Source organism: Kryptolebias marmoratus, linkage group LG11 (assembly GCF_001649575.2).
Source record: "Kryptolebias marmoratus isolate JLee-2015 linkage group LG11, ASM164957v2, whole genome shotgun sequence".
Classification (NCBI taxonomy): domain Eukaryota; kingdom Metazoa; phylum Chordata; class Actinopteri; order Cyprinodontiformes; family Rivulidae; genus Kryptolebias; species Kryptolebias marmoratus.
The window spans coordinates 17,512,656-17,530,713 of record NC_051440.1 but is presented as its reverse complement, the minus strand read 5'-3'; the positions used below and the strand labels follow the sequence as shown (position 1 = coordinate 17,530,713).

At 40.3% G+C, this 18,058-nt stretch overlaps 3 protein-coding genes across 6 annotated transcripts; 1 reads left to right on the top strand and 2 right to left on the bottom strand.

Annotated features, from left to right (window-relative positions):
* The first annotated feature begins 335 nt into the window (after positions 1-335).
* On the top strand, positions 336-7,151 carry sephs1 (selenophosphate synthetase 1). The gene is made up of 10 exons (XM_017405572.2): positions 336-435; positions 1,817-1,939; positions 2,055-2,151; positions 2,533-2,636; positions 2,778-2,885; positions 4,207-4,361; positions 4,460-4,550; positions 4,644-4,743; positions 5,175-5,387; positions 6,308-7,151. The coding sequence occupies exons 2-10, from the start codon at positions 1,844-1,846 to the stop codon at positions 6,520-6,522; spliced, it is 1,179 nt and encodes a 392-aa protein (XP_017261061.1). The 5' UTR covers positions 336-435; positions 1,817-1,843; the 3' UTR covers positions 6,523-7,151.
* A 907-nt stretch (positions 7,152-8,058) lies between these two features.
* On the bottom strand, positions 8,059-14,613 carry cpt1b (carnitine palmitoyltransferase 1B (muscle)). The gene is made up of 19 exons (XM_017406178.3): positions 14,380-14,613; positions 13,247-13,399; positions 12,891-13,030; positions 12,531-12,702; positions 12,282-12,383; positions 11,676-11,813; positions 11,512-11,589; positions 11,273-11,380; positions 11,086-11,170; positions 10,785-10,980; positions 10,510-10,695; positions 10,316-10,421; positions 10,114-10,230; positions 9,869-10,033; positions 9,657-9,791; positions 9,018-9,170; positions 8,807-8,920; positions 8,639-8,731; positions 8,059-8,550 (listed from the first exon to the last, which is right to left on the bottom strand). Exons 2-19 carry the CDS (start codon positions 13,385-13,387, stop codon positions 8,416-8,418), a joined length of 2,364 nt encoding a protein of 787 aa, XP_017261667.1. The 5' UTR covers positions 13,388-13,399; positions 14,380-14,613; the 3' UTR covers positions 8,059-8,415.
* Positions 14,614-14,752: 139 nt separating this feature from the next.
* Positions 14,753-17,950, bottom strand: LOC108230179 (kelch domain-containing protein 7A). 4 transcript variants are annotated; one of them, XM_017406179.3, is made up of 8 exons: positions 17,323-17,950; positions 17,059-17,247; positions 16,761-16,945; positions 16,339-16,690; positions 16,094-16,239; positions 15,838-15,992; positions 15,551-15,708; positions 14,753-15,444 (listed from the first exon to the last, which is right to left on the bottom strand). In XM_017406179.3, exons 1-8 carry the CDS (start codon positions 17,572-17,574, stop codon positions 15,262-15,264), a joined length of 1,620 nt encoding a protein of 539 aa, XP_017261668.1. In that variant the 5' UTR covers positions 17,575-17,950; the 3' UTR covers positions 14,753-15,261. The 4 variants fall into 4 exon arrangements, with proteins under 4 accessions (XP_017261668.1, XP_024859512.1, XP_017261669.1 ...); XM_025003744.2 differs by having other exon boundaries at positions 15,838-15,917; XM_017406180.3 differs by having other exon boundaries at positions 16,761-16,840.
* Positions 17,951-18,058: the final 108 nt, after the last annotated feature.

Here is an 18,058-nt window from a genome sequence, read left to right as displayed (position 1 = left end):
CTTTCTGAACTGAGATGTAGGATGCACCGTCGTCTTTATTTGGATGATTTGTTGTTTGAGGTAAAAGGAGGGAAAACACTAAATTAAAGGTACACTCCATTGTACTAATATTGTTGGCAGACTTTTGAACTTGTTAAAGGGGATGTTAAAGCGGCCACCGCGCAAGTAAAGGACCCAATGTCATCTGGTTAGTTTCCTCTTTTAATTATAAACCAGTTTTTATTTAGTAGAGATGGGTTGGAACATAAAATATAGCAGGATCAAAATATATTTGATTTGGCGTGATGTTTTATTTTTATCTTGAATTTTTAAAGTTAAAGGACAAAAATTCGCCAGTTTTAGTCAGGCTTTCTCTTAGGACGCCTATTTCTAGTCCGAGCGCATTCTGTTGCCGTCCCCGCTCTTCTGTCGGGATCCACCGCTAACGTGAAGCTGGTAAGGATACACTGCTCAGAAGAATTAAAGGGGAAATGTTGCACGAATATAACCCCGCTTTACTCCTAAAGTCGCACCTAGGGCAGTTATAAACACTTACATTGCATGATACCAGTGCAAAGTCCACACAAGTAGCACGTCTGGCGTTTTTCTATTGATACTAACTCTGATGTTGCACACATCGCATGGCGAGGGAGAGGAAGGGGTTAATTTTTTCCGCCGCCGACATTTTTGTTCGGCGCTCTACGGGAACTTTTTAACTTACATGTGCGGGGAGCTGGCTATGTGAATCCTTACGTGGCATCGCGTTTTATTCGCAGTGTGCCCCGTATGTGTTTTTAGTTGCGTTTCGGGGACGCTAGCAGCTCTTTGTTGCACGGAGCCGCTTGTGCTCATCAGCGCATGCATGGATCAGCGTTTGCTAGCCGCAGCTACCCATTAAATACAAAAAAACCCTTCATTTTCAGCAAAACAAACAAGACTTGGGGCGTGTAATTAACACTGTGGCCAGATACGTTTTAAAATCCATCCCCCCAGGATTATAAAATGCATCTTACATTCATTAAAATAAAGTTTTCACATTGAACATCACTGCTGTTGTTAGCCAGTGCCTGAAGGGTTGAATGAACGTGGGATCATTTTGTCTCTTGAACGCCACTCCAGTGGACCAAAAGAGGCCCCTTATGCAACTTACTGTGGTTTACACAACAAACTGGAATTATAATCAGTGATGCCTTTGATTTCTTATTTATCTGGCACATTTGTGAAGTGTCAACAGCTGCAAGTTTACCCACTTTGTGATAGGTTTCATCATGTCAAGGATTCTGGGCTGTCCTTGTCATTTGGCTTCAAATTAAACGATACCCACGTTGATGGGAAGTTGTTCGACTTTGCTGCTAACTTTGCAGTAATTAAAAAGTATTTACAAAGGAGAAGTTAAGCACTTTAGATAAGCAGTAAACTAACAGGTGCATCATGGGGCACAAATTATTAAAAACAACATGGAAAAGATGACAAACGTAACATAAAGTAATTATTGTCAGAAAGGTGCAGTTGTTTGCTTCTGGTTTGTTAAAATGTTATTTATCCATAACAAGCAGGGCTTAATGGCGATTCAATTGTGAAAATATCTCTGAAGATGACTGTGAAGTTAAAACAATGTTGATGTTAGCTTTAAAAAGGTGCAGTTTTGTGAAATTGTACACATGTGACACTTGCTGTTTTGAGGATGATGCACACAGAAAACCATGTTTAAATGACACTACAATGTGGTGAAGCAGCTGATATTTCTTTTAGTCTGTTTTTCTTATTCCTTTTTTTTGTTACAGTGTTGCTTATCACCGGTTTTGCTTTGTTTTCCTGGTAATCAATGTCATTTCAGTGGCGAGGGCCCAGAATTTCTTCAGAAATGTCTGTGAGGGAGTCTTTTAACCCTGAAAGCTATGAGCTGGACAAGAACTTCAGGCTCACGCGATATGCTGAGCTCAAGGGCACAGGCTGTAAGGTTGGTTGTCCATGTAAAACAAATCTGATCTGAATGCGTTATTGTACAGAATAAAATAAAGATTTTGACGGTGATGGACAGAATTTAACAATGGCAATCTTTTTTCTGACTACAGGTTCCTCAAGATGTTTTACAGAAACTGCTGGAGTCCCTACAGGAGAACCACTATCAGGAGGATGAACATTTTCTGGGGGCAGTTATGCCTCGACTAGGTACTAATGATCGTACTGTATCTGATTATAATCACAGATTCTTTAGGTCCTTTTTAATGGTTAAGTAACAACAGTAACTCTTCCATATGCAACAGAAAACACGTCTAATTATTGAATTTGTTAAATGAGTAGAATGTGTAGTCTAAGTTTGATATATTCAATTCAAGGAAGGTTTTTTAGTTGAGATTGGAGTAAAAAACATTTGGCACATTTACTCAAATTGCCTACATTATGCCTTATTGTTGGAACTAGTTCTTAAAAATTGTTAATTTTTAAATATCCTAACACTTTTAAAGGCCTTCGGTCAAATAATGCTCATCCTTTGGTATTTAAAACATTCATCTAAGAGTTTTTTTGTTTGTTTGTTTGTTTGTTTTGTAGGCATAGGCATGGACACGTGTGTCATCCCTCTCAGACATGGTGGACTTTCTCTTGTCCAAACAACAGATTACATTTATCCTATAGTGGATGACCCCTACATGATGGTACGGCTCTTTCACTCAGTTTTCTTCCTCACTGTCTCCGTCCTGCTTCATACGAGAAGTCCAACATTGTGAAATAGCTTTTGGTTTTGTTGTTTTATGTGCATTCTTGGGTTTGATGTAAGCCTATTTGTGTCTTTGTAGGGAAGAATTGCTTGTGCCAATGTTCTAAGTGACCTCTACGCCATGGGAGTGACAGAGTGTGACAACATGTTGATGCTTCTGGGAGTCAGCAACAAATTATCAGAGAAAGTAAGCTGGATGTTACTGTGATACAATTTTGAATAATCAGAATGTGGTTATGAAATGAAACACTGGTAAGAAAAGTATATTAGTTTTTTCTATATTTATTTTCATTGTTGTTAGAAAGCATATCCATCTTTTTTATTTTCTTATTGTAAATACTATAAACATATAAAGAACTGTATGAGGAATGAGAAGCTGTTTAGTGAGTGACAGTAAAGTAACTTGCTGCCAGTGAAGGATTAATCACTCTGTCTCTTCAGTGGGTGTTTCTGAGCTGTTTAGACTTCTGATTGAAAGGTGGGGGTACTTCTTCCAGGCATTGTATGCAAAATTCTGACCTTGTGAAGCTCAAAGTGGTCAGACCAAGCTTGTCCTGCGCCTGCAAGGGTTCATTGACTTCTTTAGGATGTAAACTTTGACATCTGCTGAAGTCGAGTGGGGTCTGCGTGGAACTTTCTGCACATGCCTGCAAGCAGCAACAATGTGCATCCAGTCTGTACACCCTGCAGCATCCTGACTGTGTGCACGAGCAAGCGAAACGACAGCAGCATCTACTCTTAGTGTATGTTGTTTGTTTTCAGGGAGAATATGTAAGAAATTTGACATTCGCACACTTAAAATGCTGTTATATGTGTGTGTAAAGTGTAGTTGGTTGTGTTTGTGGTAAATGTTGAAATGTCATCATTTGAATGCAAGTGCAGCAGCAGTGTTTCTGTGACCCCACTGACTGGCTTCACTAGCAGAGTTTGATGGGGGACGTCAAAATGTAAACAGCAACACGAAAACCTACCGTTTAAGGAGAAACTGTCATTTTCATGAGTTATGGATCTGTTTTTCACTACCCTAGAAGTAGCTGTCATTAAGTTACTGTTTGTGTGTCTGGGCTGCAAATACTGTACATCACTTGTTATATATATATGCACTCATCTAGGTTGTCTTTTAATTTGACCTCTGTCTTCCTATGATTAACACTGGTGAAAGGTAAAATGTTTGCTCAATGTTTTGTTCACTGATCTTTTTTTAACGAGAGAAGACATGTCACACATTTGGCTAACTGCATCTTAGCAAATCTTGCTGACCAGGGTGTCAAAACAGTCAGTCAGTGACGTATCTGAAGGTTTTTTTTTCACACTTACACAGAGTTCTTCTGCCATTTAGGAGAGCAGCACGGCAAAACTAACAAGTCGAGGTGGACAGCATAGAAACAATTGGATTATAAACGTGTATTTATCATAAGCAATTTGCATGAATCTGTTCTAGTACTTCCTACTGTAAATACTGCCTCTTGTGGTCTGTTTGTGCTCTTAACATTTCTGTTTGTTTACAGGAAAGAGACAAAGTCATGCCACTGATCATTCAGGGTTTCAAAGATGCTTCAGAAGAGGCCGGCACATCTGTCACAGGGGGACAAACGGTGCTCAACCCCTGGATAGTGATGGGAGGAGTGGCTACGACAGTCTGTCAGCCCAATGAGTTCATCATGTAGGGATGAATTCCTGTTAAATGTTTCCTTTTTTGCTCTCTGCATCTGTCGTGGCTCTTTAATTTGAAAAAATTGTGCCGTTTTTGATATTTCTCAGGCCAGACAACGCAGTCCCAGGAGATGTGCTGGTGTTGACTAAACCTCTGGGAACACAAGTGGCTGTTGCAGTGCATCAGTGGCTAGACATTGTAAGCATAATATGCCCTAGCCTTCTTTTGTGAAACTGTTTTTCTCCTCAGAATACACACAGCTGACTATGGATGCATCTGCTTTTTTTTCAGCCTGAGAAATGGAACAAAATCAAACTGGTGGTAACCCAGGAAGATGTAGAGCTGGCTTACCACGAAGCTATGATGAACATGGCGCGGCTCAACCGTACAGGTAATTATATCGTTAACGTGTCATAAATTTGATTTGCTGATGTGTCCGCATTGGACTTATATTTGTTGTGAGGATTGAGGTAATGTTGTTTTGAGCAGAACTTCACCAACTTCTGAGAGCTGTTGAATGTTGAAACCACAGCACCCTCTGCAGGAGCTCAATTGTAACAAAACTTTGTAGACAAATTCTACAACAATTCAGCAATGTGTAGAAAAAGGACAAGACCAGGAGAAATTTGATATAAGATGTGAGACATTACCTAAAGAACAGAAGTTGCAGAATTCGTCTGTGCAACATAAATATTCCAATACGGTTGCACATTCATTAGGTACATAACATCAGTTATTTTGAATTATTGTTTATTACTTTACAAACAGTAAAGTTGGTCGTCCAGAAGCCCAGCTGAGTTTCCTTTTTGCCCTCCATTGCAGCTGCCAGCCTCATGCACACCTTCAATGCCCATGCGGCCACGGACATCACAGGGTTTGGCATCCTCGGCCATGCTCAGACGCTGGCACGACAACAGCGAAGCGAGGTGTCATTTGTCATCCACAACCTGCCGGTGCTCGCCAAGATGGCTGCCGTGTCCAAAGCCTGCGGGAACATGTTTGGACTCATGCATGGCACCTGCCCAGAAACATCAGGTAATTGTTTCCACGGTTCTGTTCCTTTCTGTCTGAGCGAAGCGTTGTGTATTTTAACCTCGAAAACCGCTTACAGTTTAGGGAACCTTTTATTGTAGAAATGTCCCAAAATGTTTCAAAATTCAACCAGTGAAGTTGGAAAAATTCATTAATTGTTCACAAAAATGAAGGTTTAATCAGGAGAGTCACTAAAGGTACTTGTTTAAGTACCAGATAGAGTAATATTTTGTATTTCTAAACAGTGACTGCACAAACCTGCTTGGTGCAGATTTCAAATCTGTTAAATCTAATAATGCTGCTTTCAGCTAGGTTTTAATGACATGTGGTGAGTTAAAGTAGTTCTTGACACTGACTTTAGGGAACAGGATTGGTTCATCTGGCAGGATTTTGATACAACCTTTGATTTAATCTTGTATTTTCTATGTAGCCAGTAAAGTCATGCAGCCATTTTTTACAATAACTGCTGCCTAACTTAAAAAAAATAAGAAAAGTTTGAAGTAATTTACAAAATGCAGAGATTGTTCTGTACAAGTCAACGGTTCAGACACATCTGCTCATTCATTTTGATTAAATTGATTCAGTAACTTTATTGGAAGAGGAAAGCACCAGCTTATTTACATCAGTTCCTCTAATTAAGGAGTGTGTGTAGCAGCTTTGTGTGAAAACTCCCAAATGTATAGTGGGAGCACTGCTTCAGAATTCAATTCAATCAATCCTAAAAACAAAAAAAAATCCCCGCACTGCGGTCCAATCTGATTATACTAATTAGTTCAGTCAGTGGTATTTAGCAGCAATACTGGACAGGATCAAAGATAATACTGAGATCCAGCAGTATTAGAACTGTTCGGTATGTTTCCAGATTAAATAAATGAATAATTCTTTAATTTGAACTGACAATATCCCGTTCCTTCCTGTTACAGGAGGCCTGCTTATCTGTTTGCCCCGGGAGCAGGCTGCTCGCTTTTGTGCTGAAATCAAATCCCCAAAATACGGAGAGGGCCACCAAGCGTGGATCATCGGGATTGTAGAGAAAGGAAATCGCACCGCTCGCATCATCGACAAGCCGCGAATCATCGAGGTGGCACCACAAGCAGCCACGCAGAATGTCAATCCAACACCCGGCGCAACTTCCTAATCCTCCGTTTGCTGCATCATAGACCTGAACCCAAAACCTCTGTTGAGAGATTTTAGACCTATAAACTACAAAATCATTGTAGAGTGTTGAAATATATACACACATACACACACACACACACACACACAATAGTGAAAAACACAACAAAGACTGGGTTGGTGTGTGTCATCATGGAAACAGCCCCACACAGTGGCCTCGAGGGCACGTCGCCACCCGGTGGACTCAAGCTGCAGTGTCCCCCATGATAAGAATTTGGCAAGAAATAGAGCATACTTATAATTCATTTGCCTTTTCTGTCTGTTATGTTAAATGTGCTTGAATGGCAGGCAGCTTCTGATAAGAGCGGCGATGAAGACAATAATCTGAATACTGTTGATTCATTTTGAATCTTTGCAATTCTGGAGTCCGTCGCCTCTTTGTCTCTTTTAAAATTGCTCTCACCAAACAAGCAGACTGTGTTTTGGTGTTTTTGTTTGTCGTCCATTCACGTTGTACAGTTTAAAAGCCTAGTTTTAGTTCATTGCTGTAACTAATGTCTTGAAAGACATAGCGTGACCAGATTTGCTTGTTTTTTATTACTTTGACTTTTTGTATCGTCTCCATATAAACTAATAAATACTCAAATACCAGATGGTTTTTTTTCTTGCTACTTTGGAGCTTCTCTTGTGAAAGGTGTCAATTTAGGGTCAGAGAGTGTTAGCTACATTGTAGATCTTGAAATTAATTTTCAACATAAAAACAGCTGCTACTCCACTGCACTTTCTTCATTTTCTTAATTTTAAGACTTATTTGTAAATAAATGAAAAGCGCTGCCCTTAGGAGACAAACACCTCCTGGTACATCATCATATTCTTGACATGGATTTTTTTTATTGTATCAAAGAACTATGTACTCTGAACTCATGAGCTTTTTGGGATCTGGTTCATTATATTTCCTAATGATGTTTGATGATGTACCAAAAACAAATAACAGTGAAACTTCCAACTGTTTTTTTTTTTTTTAATCTTTATCTGAATTGAGTGAAAAAAAATCTAGAAAACCTCTGAAATGTAAGAAACAGAATATAAACATCCTTTCCACGGATTCCAATAAGCCCGTTTTATAAAACATCACTTTTTTTTTTTGTTTTTAATATTAAAATATTTAGGTAGTCATTTGACAAGGAATTATTAACAAAGACAACCATATATTGAACAAAAGTTAACTGAAAATGTGTTGAGTGCTTTTCATATTAAAGCAATAGTTCAATGTTTTGAAGTGGGATTCTGTGAAAATGTTATGAACAAATAATATCTTACCTGTTGTAGAGAGCTCTTTGAGCCGCCTCAAGTTGAAGAAACAGAGTTTAATTCTGACAGGATTGAGAAGCCAAGCAGGGCCAAGGATACTGATGTCTAAAAACAGCTCCAGTCTCAAATAATTCATTGCCGTTTTTGACATTGGAATAGTTTTAAAGCTGGTGTTGTTCAACTAGCATTACCTTTTCGCTTCAGTCAGATTTATGCAGTGGTGTTTAACAAAGCATTTCAAACAGTGCAGGATTTATCAGGCAAATTTATTTACAGGTTTCCTATGCAAAAACAATAGACCATAATGTTTCTATATTAGTCTAGATTTGACTTATGTACAGTCTGTGATATACAATGACATAAGAGGTACAAACAACAAAATATCCCATGGTGAGAGACATATTTCCCTCAGCACTGAACAAAGCAACTCCGATATGGAAAATAAAGATAAATTAGAGTATTTTTAACTTGCTTTTGTCTGACTGAGTGGAATGCCAAGCTTCTGTAGTAAAACTCACCAGAAAAGCAGAATATAAGTGCAAATTTTCACCCGAGCTTTGTTTAGACGAACAAAGGATGGTGAGAACATGTTCCCCTCTGTGTCTTACAGGTGCTTTTTCCCATTTACTATATGCACACAATTCAAATTCTTGTCTATCTTCTTATCATTTTCCATCTTGAAAAGCGTTTGAATATCAATCATGGCCTGTTGGATGTGCTGACCAAACCGGCAGGAGTTCTGGAGGAGAGAAACAAATTATTGACCTCGGACAGAAGTAGAATTTAGGTAGATCTCTAATAGAAAAGGTATTGTTTTGTGGTCTTACTGTGTCAGGACTGGAGAACTTGCTGGAGATGTGGAATGTGATGAGGTTTTCCCCAATAATGATGTAAGACACACCGTAGCCATCATCTGCCACCTGTTACATAAAGTCTGTATGAGGTCATATGAACCATACATGCAACTTTAACTTATCTAAAGTGAAGGAACTCACAGGGCCAAAGCCACCTCCAGCACCCACATATTTAGGGAACTTGTTGATGTCAATTAGGTTTAGCTGCTGCTGTGGAGTCTGGCTTGTGGACAACTTCCATGGCTCTGAAAGCACCTGGACATGGAGACACTGAGGGTTTGAAAGGCACACGAGCAGACTAGTCGTGCAGAAGAAACCAGTAAAATGAGAATGAGATGGTTCTAATCCTAACCTTCTTCAGAAATGGTGAGTCAACACCAAGGTATTTGGACACTATGTAAAGACAGAAGAGGTGACGATCAATACCAGAGCCGGTCATGGCCAGACGATACATGTTCTGATGCTTCTCTGCTGCCTTTCGAAACAGGGCAAGTCTTTGGGCATTCTGGTCACACAAACAAACAAAAAAAAAACAAAAAACAGCCAGTTTACCTTATCATTCTTTCTCCTCTAACACACATGAACCATTATTGCACAAAACCAGTCTGTTCCTATTAGATTTTATTGTCAACATGACCTTAAACAGAGCAGTTTAGGTTAAACTTCTATCGTGACATCAGAGAGTTCAGAGTCCAGGGCACAGACAAACATTACCTTGATACCTTGATGTCTTGGTGACCTAGTCCTTAACGGCACAAAGCAACCTCTCACCCCTTTTAAAAATGGTCACAATGTGAGAGGTCACCGTGTACAAACACACCACGGGAACACACATTTCACACTACATGTGTCCAAAGTCTGTGGGTTTTTTTTTTTAGCAAAAACTTCAATATACTTCTACAGATATTTTTCACAGTTACATTATTTTGGTCTTATGTTGCATTTTTGTTTTGTCCTGGTAAATTTGAAACTTTTTGTGTGTTCTGCTTACTGTTGCACTTGTGTCCTCCATTGCCCGAACGAAGGCAACAGCCTCGGAGGTGCAGGAGCGTACAGTTTCCGTCCTCCCGTCTCTGAACATACGAGTCATCGAAGACTCGTAAGTCAGACAGAACACACCCTGGTCCTGTAAAGGAAAGGGTTCAGTGTGATCTGGTGGTACACTTTGATGTACTGTAAGTAAGTGACTGAGCACAGATCTACCCTGAACTGTGCTAGCTGCAGAGCCAGCTGAATGAAGGCATCGGGGCTCGTCCTGCACTTCTTGATCAGCCCTTTGCCGAAGTCAGTAAACAAATAACCGTGGAAGTCCACATCATCAGCTATCTGTTTGGCTGATAGGTATGAAGTCTCAATGACATCTTGGCACTAAGATGGAAAAAAACAGAAAGATTTAAATGCTGTTTAAAGATCAAATCTAAAAGTCACTGTTGGTGGTTCTACTTCACCTCTTTTGAGATCTGCCACTGTAGTCGAGTAGGATAAGGCAGGCCCCTGTTTACATCTCCTTTACAGTGTCCCTCTTCTGTGTAGCCAAGATGAAAGCAGTCTGTCGCAAGAACATACTACACAGACGAGAAAATTACAGCTGAGGAAAAAAACTGCAGACTTTAAATCTCCCAATTTTCAGCACTAAAATGCATTTTATACCTCCAACATGTGTCCAACGATTGGTGCATCGGCCCAAGAGTGCTCCACGTTTACACCAATCTTCCCGTTTGGATATGAGATTAGGGTGAAAGACTTGTCAAACCACCTGTAACAATAAGACCAATGTTTCCTGGGAAACAAAAACCAAAAGGTCAAATCTAACTGAGACTTGAGGCCTCGTCTCATCTACCTACCTGTCGTAACATTTCCCATGCAGCAGGGACTTGGCGTAATTGTCAAGCGAGTTTGTCTTTGATGGGTCGTAACCCTGTGGCTCTTCATCAAGGGTCAGAAAGAACGCAGCGGACTCAATGGCGTTCAGGGAGGTTTTGTTTACTCCCCGGCTAAAATTTTTCACCCGAGCACGAGCCCATGGAACTCTAGAAAAGAAAGCAAAGAAATTTAAGCAGAGTGTCTCTACGGCGAGTTTGTGTCCGCTGCATGTGTGCGCGCGTGTGTTTGTACATGCCTGTCTCCTGCAGTCAGAGCGGCTAGTTTGAGCTCTCCTGGTTGGGGTTCTGATGTGTCATTTAGGATCCTTTGAAACTGCGTCTCCAGTTCACTGGGTAAGAGATGGCGCCCTCCAGTGTACAGCCACACTTGGAAGAAGCGGCCTTTGTGGTAGACAACCAGGTGCTTTCTGTTCGTCAGGTGCTGCACAATGTCTACGGACAGTTTCAAGCAAGAAAAGATGGCCAGGTTAGTAACAATTAATATCTAATGCCTGCATGTTCCTTTTTTCTCTCCTCGGACCCAAAACATTTTCTCACCCGTTGCTATTCCAGGGACTCGGGTGGTGTTGAACATCCTCTCCATCTGAGTGGAACACATGGGAACTGTCCCTAAAGCCCTCAGCTGAGAAGACAAAAACAACAACAACATAATATATCAATATGTTAACCTTTTAGTGAAAAGAGGTTAACATGTAAAAAAAAAACAAACAGTTTGTGGTATTACCGGTGCATGTTCACCTCGCTCCAGCTTGCGTCTGTACTGCAGCAGAGCATGGACCACATTCCCTGCCCGCGCTGCCTGCCGGTGTGTTGGAGTCACGTACAAAAGGTCCTTTATGTAAACAGATCGAACATTATTTTATCTGTTTTTACATTTAAAAAGGTCAAAGGTACAAGAATGGAAAAAAATGTGAAAAAAGAACCTCATTGGTGATCAGCAAAAGCAAAAACAGCTGAACTCACCATTATGTAGAAGTTACTGTTGACCATGATTGGACCCCTGCTCCTCAGGTAGATGTACTCTTCCCACCAGTCACTCACCTGAAGAAGATAACAAGTTATTTTTGTAAAAACACTACAAACCATGTGAATTTAGCTTTCACAAAATACAATAAAACACTACTTACATAATTTGTTGCCCACCAGGACTTTAAAACCAGGTATCTCTGGAGCTGCGCTGCTTCAGTGTCTTTAAAGTTATTGGCCAACATTTCCATCTGGTTGTACTGTTGACTGTTCAGCAGAGGGCGCACTGACTCAAGGTACTGTGATGAGAACAAACTGTGCAGTCAGGACAATGGAGAACTGTTATGTAAAAGCACACCTAATAAAATAGAGAAATACAAATAAAAATCCTGGATGACTTCTATACGTTTTGTGCCAAAATGACATACCGTATTTGTACTACTTTACAGTGCAACGTGGAGAAGTTCAGTAAGAAAATTAGGCAATTATTTGTGCAATTAGCAGGCTACACTGATTAAATGGTAGAAAACATAGCTTTGTTTATAACAGTATATATCAAAACCTAATAAATAAACATAATATCCCAGTTTTATTTTCTTTTTTCAGTGTTTCAATGCTACACATGCAACACAAACTATTGAATCATCATTTGTTACAATTTATTTGAATATTATTATTATTATGATAAATTATAATTATTGAGCTAATTTTCAGTGTGATCTTGCATGTGTCTGTTTGTGGAAGGTCAGTGCTGTGTGATTACACACCCTCTGAATGGTATCATCCACACTGGGCACAGGGAGTCGGGGTAAAGCCGCCTGGAAACTGTAGAGCAGCGGCCTCCTTCCAGAAAACATCTTTACCAAGCTCTGTCGAGGAATATATAGTATTTATCATAAATGTTGCATATCTGATGATTTTTTATATTAGATTCCTTAGAATCTATTTCATCCTTTACACTAAGATCTGCAGCTGACAGGATAAATAGAACAACCGAGACAGGGGTGCAAACATACCAGCCACACTTTCGTTGATGTACTAATTTTTCCATGGGATTCAAAAATCCATCCGTGGTAGGAAAGAAGAGCTTTGAGAGAGTATCTCATGAGGTAGATGAGGAAGATCCACAGTCCAGTGGCAAACAGGATGGCACTCAGCACAGCTCTGGTCTGCTTCGACATGCAGTCTCTGCTCAGAAAAGGCACAACACCGCCTTTGTTAACATTATTTAAACAGAGAATCGCACGACGATTCTGTTTTCAGAAAAATATTTAATGGCTGGAGGTAGGCACCAGCTCCCCGCAACCTGGAAAGGAGAAGCGGGTAAAGAAAATGGATGGATGGATGGATTGTGTCGAGCTGTGGAGATTACTGACTTGTGTGGCAGGTTTTCCTTGATCACATCGATCATTCCGAGAGAGAGGTCGATGTGTGTGTACAAGGAACTCATCATGGCGATCACAACTATCAGCCAACTGAACGGGCTGGCGGGGTAGACTCCAGACAGAAAACCATTCTGTAAATAATATAATAATAATAATAATAATAATAAACATCAGACATTTATTTGACATAAAAAAATATCCCATTTTGTTAAATATAACAAAAAAATACAAAGCCTTGTTCCATAGATCTTAGGTGCCACACTTATTTGTAATCTTTTTGACTTTTTTTTTCACTTTTTAAAAACACAGATAGGCATGTGTTATAATTGCACTGATGGTGTTTGTACCTTAAATAAAATGGCTCTCTTCTTCCACGCAGTGACTCCCGACAGGTAGATGTTTTTGATGACCTCTTGACTCAGCTTAATGTCCACACCGTCTGGGTGCACAGTGAACTGGAAGCCCACTGCCTGGTGAGCCTCAGCCATCTTTGTGTATTACTAAAATAAGTTAGCAATAAGATACTATCAGGTTTCAGAACAGATGACACAATAAGATGTAACAAATATAAAAACTGTTTAACAGGTGGTTTTGTAGCGTAAGCTGTGACATAACCCAATGATGTTTTATAATTTCTCTTAAAATGTCTAAGCACATTACCTAAATTACCCCATAAATTGGAGTTTTACCTATTACATAATTCTAGTTTATTCTTTAAATATTATTATTAGAATTACATTCTGTGTTTTTCCTGTCTTAGGGTGTTCCTTTCATTATTGCTGCATTAGCAAGTGTTCTTCACATCAATTAACAGAACTTTTTCTAGAGATTAAAGATGATCATCTGGGGTAAAAGTTGCTTTGTCCCTTTTGTTCATTATTTGTGAAATGACCAATCACTTATATGGAATTTAAGGATGTCTGCATGCAAAACATAAATAGTGTAAAGGTAAAGGAGTTGATTCAATGATAAGCCTGTACTGGCCTTGTACAAGCCTAAACAAAAATATTTGCACTTCCCACATCACTCCATGTTATGGATGAGTGACAGGTCTTGTGTGGCTTTTTCCATGTCATATGACTAAACAGTTACCAACTGGGACAAAGTTCAATGGCCAGATATAGTGGTGCGCCGACAGAGCATGTGCACAAGCCTCAGATGGGCATGAGAATATAAACACAGGGTCCAGCCGGCAAACCTCTCTGGTGTTGCAGCATAGCTTGAGTGCCTTTCAGACAAGTAATTTGTAATAGCTTTTGCTTTGATGAAACCTATAAAAACTCTTTTAATTTTTTTTATATCAATGAAAATCCCTAATATAATTTGAACAAAATTACGTACAAACAAAACACAATGAAAAAACTCACTTCAGCATGTTATTTGTATGTTCTTCTTTGCTTATCATATGTAAATAAAACTTGGAGTTCACCCTACAAGTGCCAGTAAATAAAGACTACTAAGTAGAAGACGCATATTTTACCTTAATCAGAGCAGAGTGAGCGTAATGAGCTCAGGTAGAGCAGAGAGGCAGTGAAAATCTTCCGTACTGAATCTTGTGTTCTGTGTCCTTGAAGTGGCTTTACTCAGGTGAGCATGACCGTCGTCTCCTGCGCTTTCTACACCCCCCTCCTCTCCTTCAGCTCCGCTCTCTCTCTCTCTCTCATGACATGCCTCTTCTTTGTAACCAGACACCAAACATCGACAGAGCTTGAACTCATGTGCTGTGAGGTCTCTGCTACGTAACGGAATCCGTTGCGGTGCTGGATGAAAACTCAGAGCCATCTGACATTTCACCTACTTTCCCATCCCAAGATCATACAATTATTTACTACGACTGAATACAAGGTCAGACGTCGGATTATAAGATTTATTATGTAATGTGTGAGAAAGGAACACATGTCTACCCATTTTTTAGAAACCCAAAACAAGCCAAAACGGTTTGTCAGGACTTCTGGAGCAAAAGCTGTTTAAAATGGGTGTCAGCCTAATGTCACCAAGGGCTTTATGACAGTAGTTACAAATCTTTTCTCCATGAATGAGAGCTGCATAAATACCACAACATAATTATCTCAACAATTTCTTAAGTGGCTTATGCTATAATCGTTGTTATGTGTTCTGAATTCATGTGAACCATGCTTATTGACAAGGAGGCTTTGAATCTTCTCACGTGATCCTAAAAAGATAAATAAGGCTTTGCTGATTTTTACACACTGGACACATACTTTAGGACACTGTACACCAGACGTAACAACCAAAAAAACCCCATGGGAATCTAATACTTACTATCAAGGTACTTGAAAATGTAATTAAATTAATTTACAAACATCAGCACCAAATACATGCAAAGAGACTAACTGTCAAATTAGAAGTAAAGATAAAAGACAGCCTCGTAGCACATGGAGACAGGTAAAGGTGGAAATGCTGTGATGGAGAGAGTTTGGACATCCATTTGTACGACACTGTTGTGTTCTATACTGGGCATCAGAAGCCGGTCTCCTACAAGGGTCCCCTGCCCTGCAAATGCCATTTTCTCTGCCCTATGTGCCTGGAGAAAAACAGGGACAATTTGTCAAAAAGTAAATAAATATGGGATGTATTGTTGTGCACAATTAACTCTTTGGCCTCCTAAATTGAAACATTTGGATTTTTACCTGTCCCCATTTCTTTGACTTCACACAGAATGAAGTCACCACGTTTCCTGAATTGTTGCCACCAATAATGAGCAGCTTGTCAGAAGCCCCCAGGAAGTAAAGAATAGGGAGGTCTGCATCTGCTCTGGTAAGGGTGGGGAGCAGTTCAGACCACGAGTCTATAGTAGACAAAGAGAAGACATAAACATAGTATTTTATTTATTGGTTAGGAAACAGGATAATTGGTTTATTTCCTATGTGTGCAAACTGATTTTAAAGCAGGTGTGAGGTGTTCTGATTCTCTGCACCTTGCTTTGTGTTATACTGCAGCAGTAGTTTTTCTCCCGTCCTCTGGATAGACCCCAGCACATAAACACACTCGCCCAAGCTGGTAGCAAGAGGGACATCATGGGATAAGGACATGGTGAACTGGAAGTCAGTGAGTGGCAGCGAAGATACAAACCTAAAGCAGAAGTTGAGCATTTAATATTTGGGAAATGGTAATAATAATGAAAACCCTATTTCAAGCATCACGTAACCCAGTTGTTTTATATGGATCCAAACCTCCATGTGTCCTCCCATGGATCATAGCGCTCCACAGCTGTGTACAGAGCTGTGCTGGAGTCCGGAGTCACCAGAGAGTCCAAGTACCAGCCTCCCACAGCGTAAATACAGCCTTCACAGGCCACTGCACTGAAGTGCCTCCTGTGCTGTAGCAGATGGGGACAGTTTTTTTATTATTACAGAAATGATGCAAAAACAAGAGAAAAGTTGTCATTTTGGACAAAAGAATCAGAGGATTGGCGTACCTTTATCAGAGGTGATGTGGGAACCCATGAATGAGTAAAGGGATTATATCTAAAGGAAGCCATATTAAACTCCCAGCCTCTCTTCATACGCTGCCTGTAGCCTCCTATAACGTACAGGTAGTTATAAAGCACCACTGCGGTAAAACACCACTTATCAGCTCTAAAAGGAAGTTCTGTAACTGGGTGCCAGTCTCCACTGTCCTCCGGCCCGTTCATCGTGAAAATGTGACGAGCACGTTCAGTCTCTGGGTCTTTCCAAGACGTTAAGTTCTCCTTCCTCAAGCTGCACAGATGTCGCTCTCCTCGTACCCTCAAGTTTACAACTTCCTCCTTCTCCTCGGCGTTCAGGGATCTGGTGCATAAATCAGTTTCAGCGACAAGAAGCAACATTCAGAAAACCGGAGTACTGAAACTGTACGCACCTCATCACATGTGGCAGCTCCAGCAGGTTTCTGCTCAGATAAATGAATACGGTGTTCTTCAGCTCGACACAGAAAATCTCCTGAGCAAGACTCAAGTAAGACAAACAGTTAGATGGATTGAGCTCATCTGCCAGGACTGAGAGGCACTTCAAGAGGAAGGCCTCAGCAAAGAGGTAGCTGCTCACCTTGGGATTCGGGAAAACAAGCAGAATGAGTCTAATAGATTCATGTCAAATCAAAGCAAATGTCCAAATGGAGCAAATATTAGCCAGGGAGACTTTAAAATGGATTTGCGTACCTGAATGTGCGCTCCCAACTCCTCTTGGGGAACTTTAAAATCATGATTGAAGGAGAACTCAAGGAGATTGTGGAAAATGGAGGAGGACACATGTTCTAGGTGAATGAGACTCTCTGAGGTCTCTTTCATGTCAGACTGGGACAAAGCTCGGAAGTACTCACTGCACTCTGAAAGCCGTCGGAGGTCCACCTTTAAAATTAATTATTACACTAGTTTTTGTTTAACTGGTGCTGCAGGGGGACTTGCATGCCGTTATATACTCACATGAAAGGTATGTGTAGTGGTTTGGACTGTAACCTTGGCTCCTTTTCCATCTCCAAGGTGATATGTGCAGAGTGTTTCGTTGGTTTTCCACTCCTCTGAGTCAGCTGGACATGATCCTTTATGTGTTACATGTGTAGATGCTACACAATTATTGAGTTTTGGAAAAACAACCAAAATTCTTTGAAGGCAATGCTTCAACCAAAAGATGATCCGCTCAATAAATCCCATAAACATTTGCTTGAGAGGGTTCATCGCACTGACAGTGTTGTGGGAAATCTTAAGTTTTGTCAAATTGAATCTCAGATGGATCTAATAAAACGATCTGACTCGCACCATGATAAGTAAACTTAGCACAAGAAATACTACAACCGCTGCACAACAACAAAAACAAAGTTCTCCACTGGCTCCACTTGTTTTCTTTTCCTCGGCTCACGGAGTGACGCTCTCTTTAAGAGAACGAGAGCCAAACAACTGAAGGATTTAAGTCTTCAAGCCAATAAAATAAGAAGCTGAAAATATAAAATCTTCAATATCAAACCTCCTTCTTTAAATTCTTGGATCCAAAATGATCGCAGAAAGTCCCTCGATCTCTGAGAAGCGTTTTCCTTTTTGGTTGGTCTATTTTTGGCTCTGGGAGGTGGGACAACTGTCAGCCCTGCGGAGTAAAACATGGCCTCCATGCTGCTCTCCGCCTCGTCTCGGGGCACTTAAATTACTCTGACGACTGCTGTGCAGG

What these genes read in the sequence shown, in the direction of transcription:
- sephs1 (XM_017405572.2), top strand. Translation starts at nt 1,844, where the DNA reads ATGTCTGTGAGGGAGTCTTTTAACCCTGAAAGCTATGAGCTGGACAAG. An exon ending in TCAAGGGCACAGGCTGTAAG is followed by an intron (nt 1,940 to 2,054) that starts GTTGGTTGTCCA and finishes TTCTGACTACAG; the next exon opens with GTTCCTCAAGATGTTTTACA. An exon ending in GGCGCGGCTCAACCGTACAG is followed by an intron (nt 4,744 to 5,174) that starts GTAATTATATCG and finishes CCTCCATTGCAG; the next exon opens with CTGCCAGCCTCATGCACACC.
- cpt1b (XM_017406178.3), bottom strand. Translation starts at nt 13,387, where the DNA reads ATGGCTGAGGCTCACCAGGCAGTGGGCTTCCAGTTCACTGTGCACCCA. An exon ending in TGGATGATACCATTCAGAGG is followed by an intron (nt 11,814 to 12,281) that starts GTGTGTAATCAC and finishes TTCTCATCACAG; the next exon opens with TACCTTGAGTCAGTGCGCCC. An exon ending in AGTCCCTGGAATAGCAACGG is followed by an intron (nt 10,981 to 11,085) that starts GTGAGAAAATGT and finishes AACTGTCCGTAG; the next exon opens with ACATTGTGCAGCACCTGACG.
- LOC108230179 (XM_017406179.3), bottom strand. Translation starts at nt 17,574, where the DNA reads ATGAACCCTCTCAAGCAAATGTTTATGGGATTTATTGAGCGGATCATC. An exon ending in CCACTACACATACCTTTCAT is followed by an intron (nt 17,248 to 17,322) that starts GTGAGTATATAA and finishes TTAATTTTAAAG; the next exon opens with GTGGACCTCCGACGGCTTTC. An exon ending in GAGCTGCCACATGTGATGAG is followed by an intron (nt 16,691 to 16,760) that starts GTGCGTACAGTT and finishes TTTATGCACCAG; the next exon opens with ATCCCTGAACGCCGAGGAGA.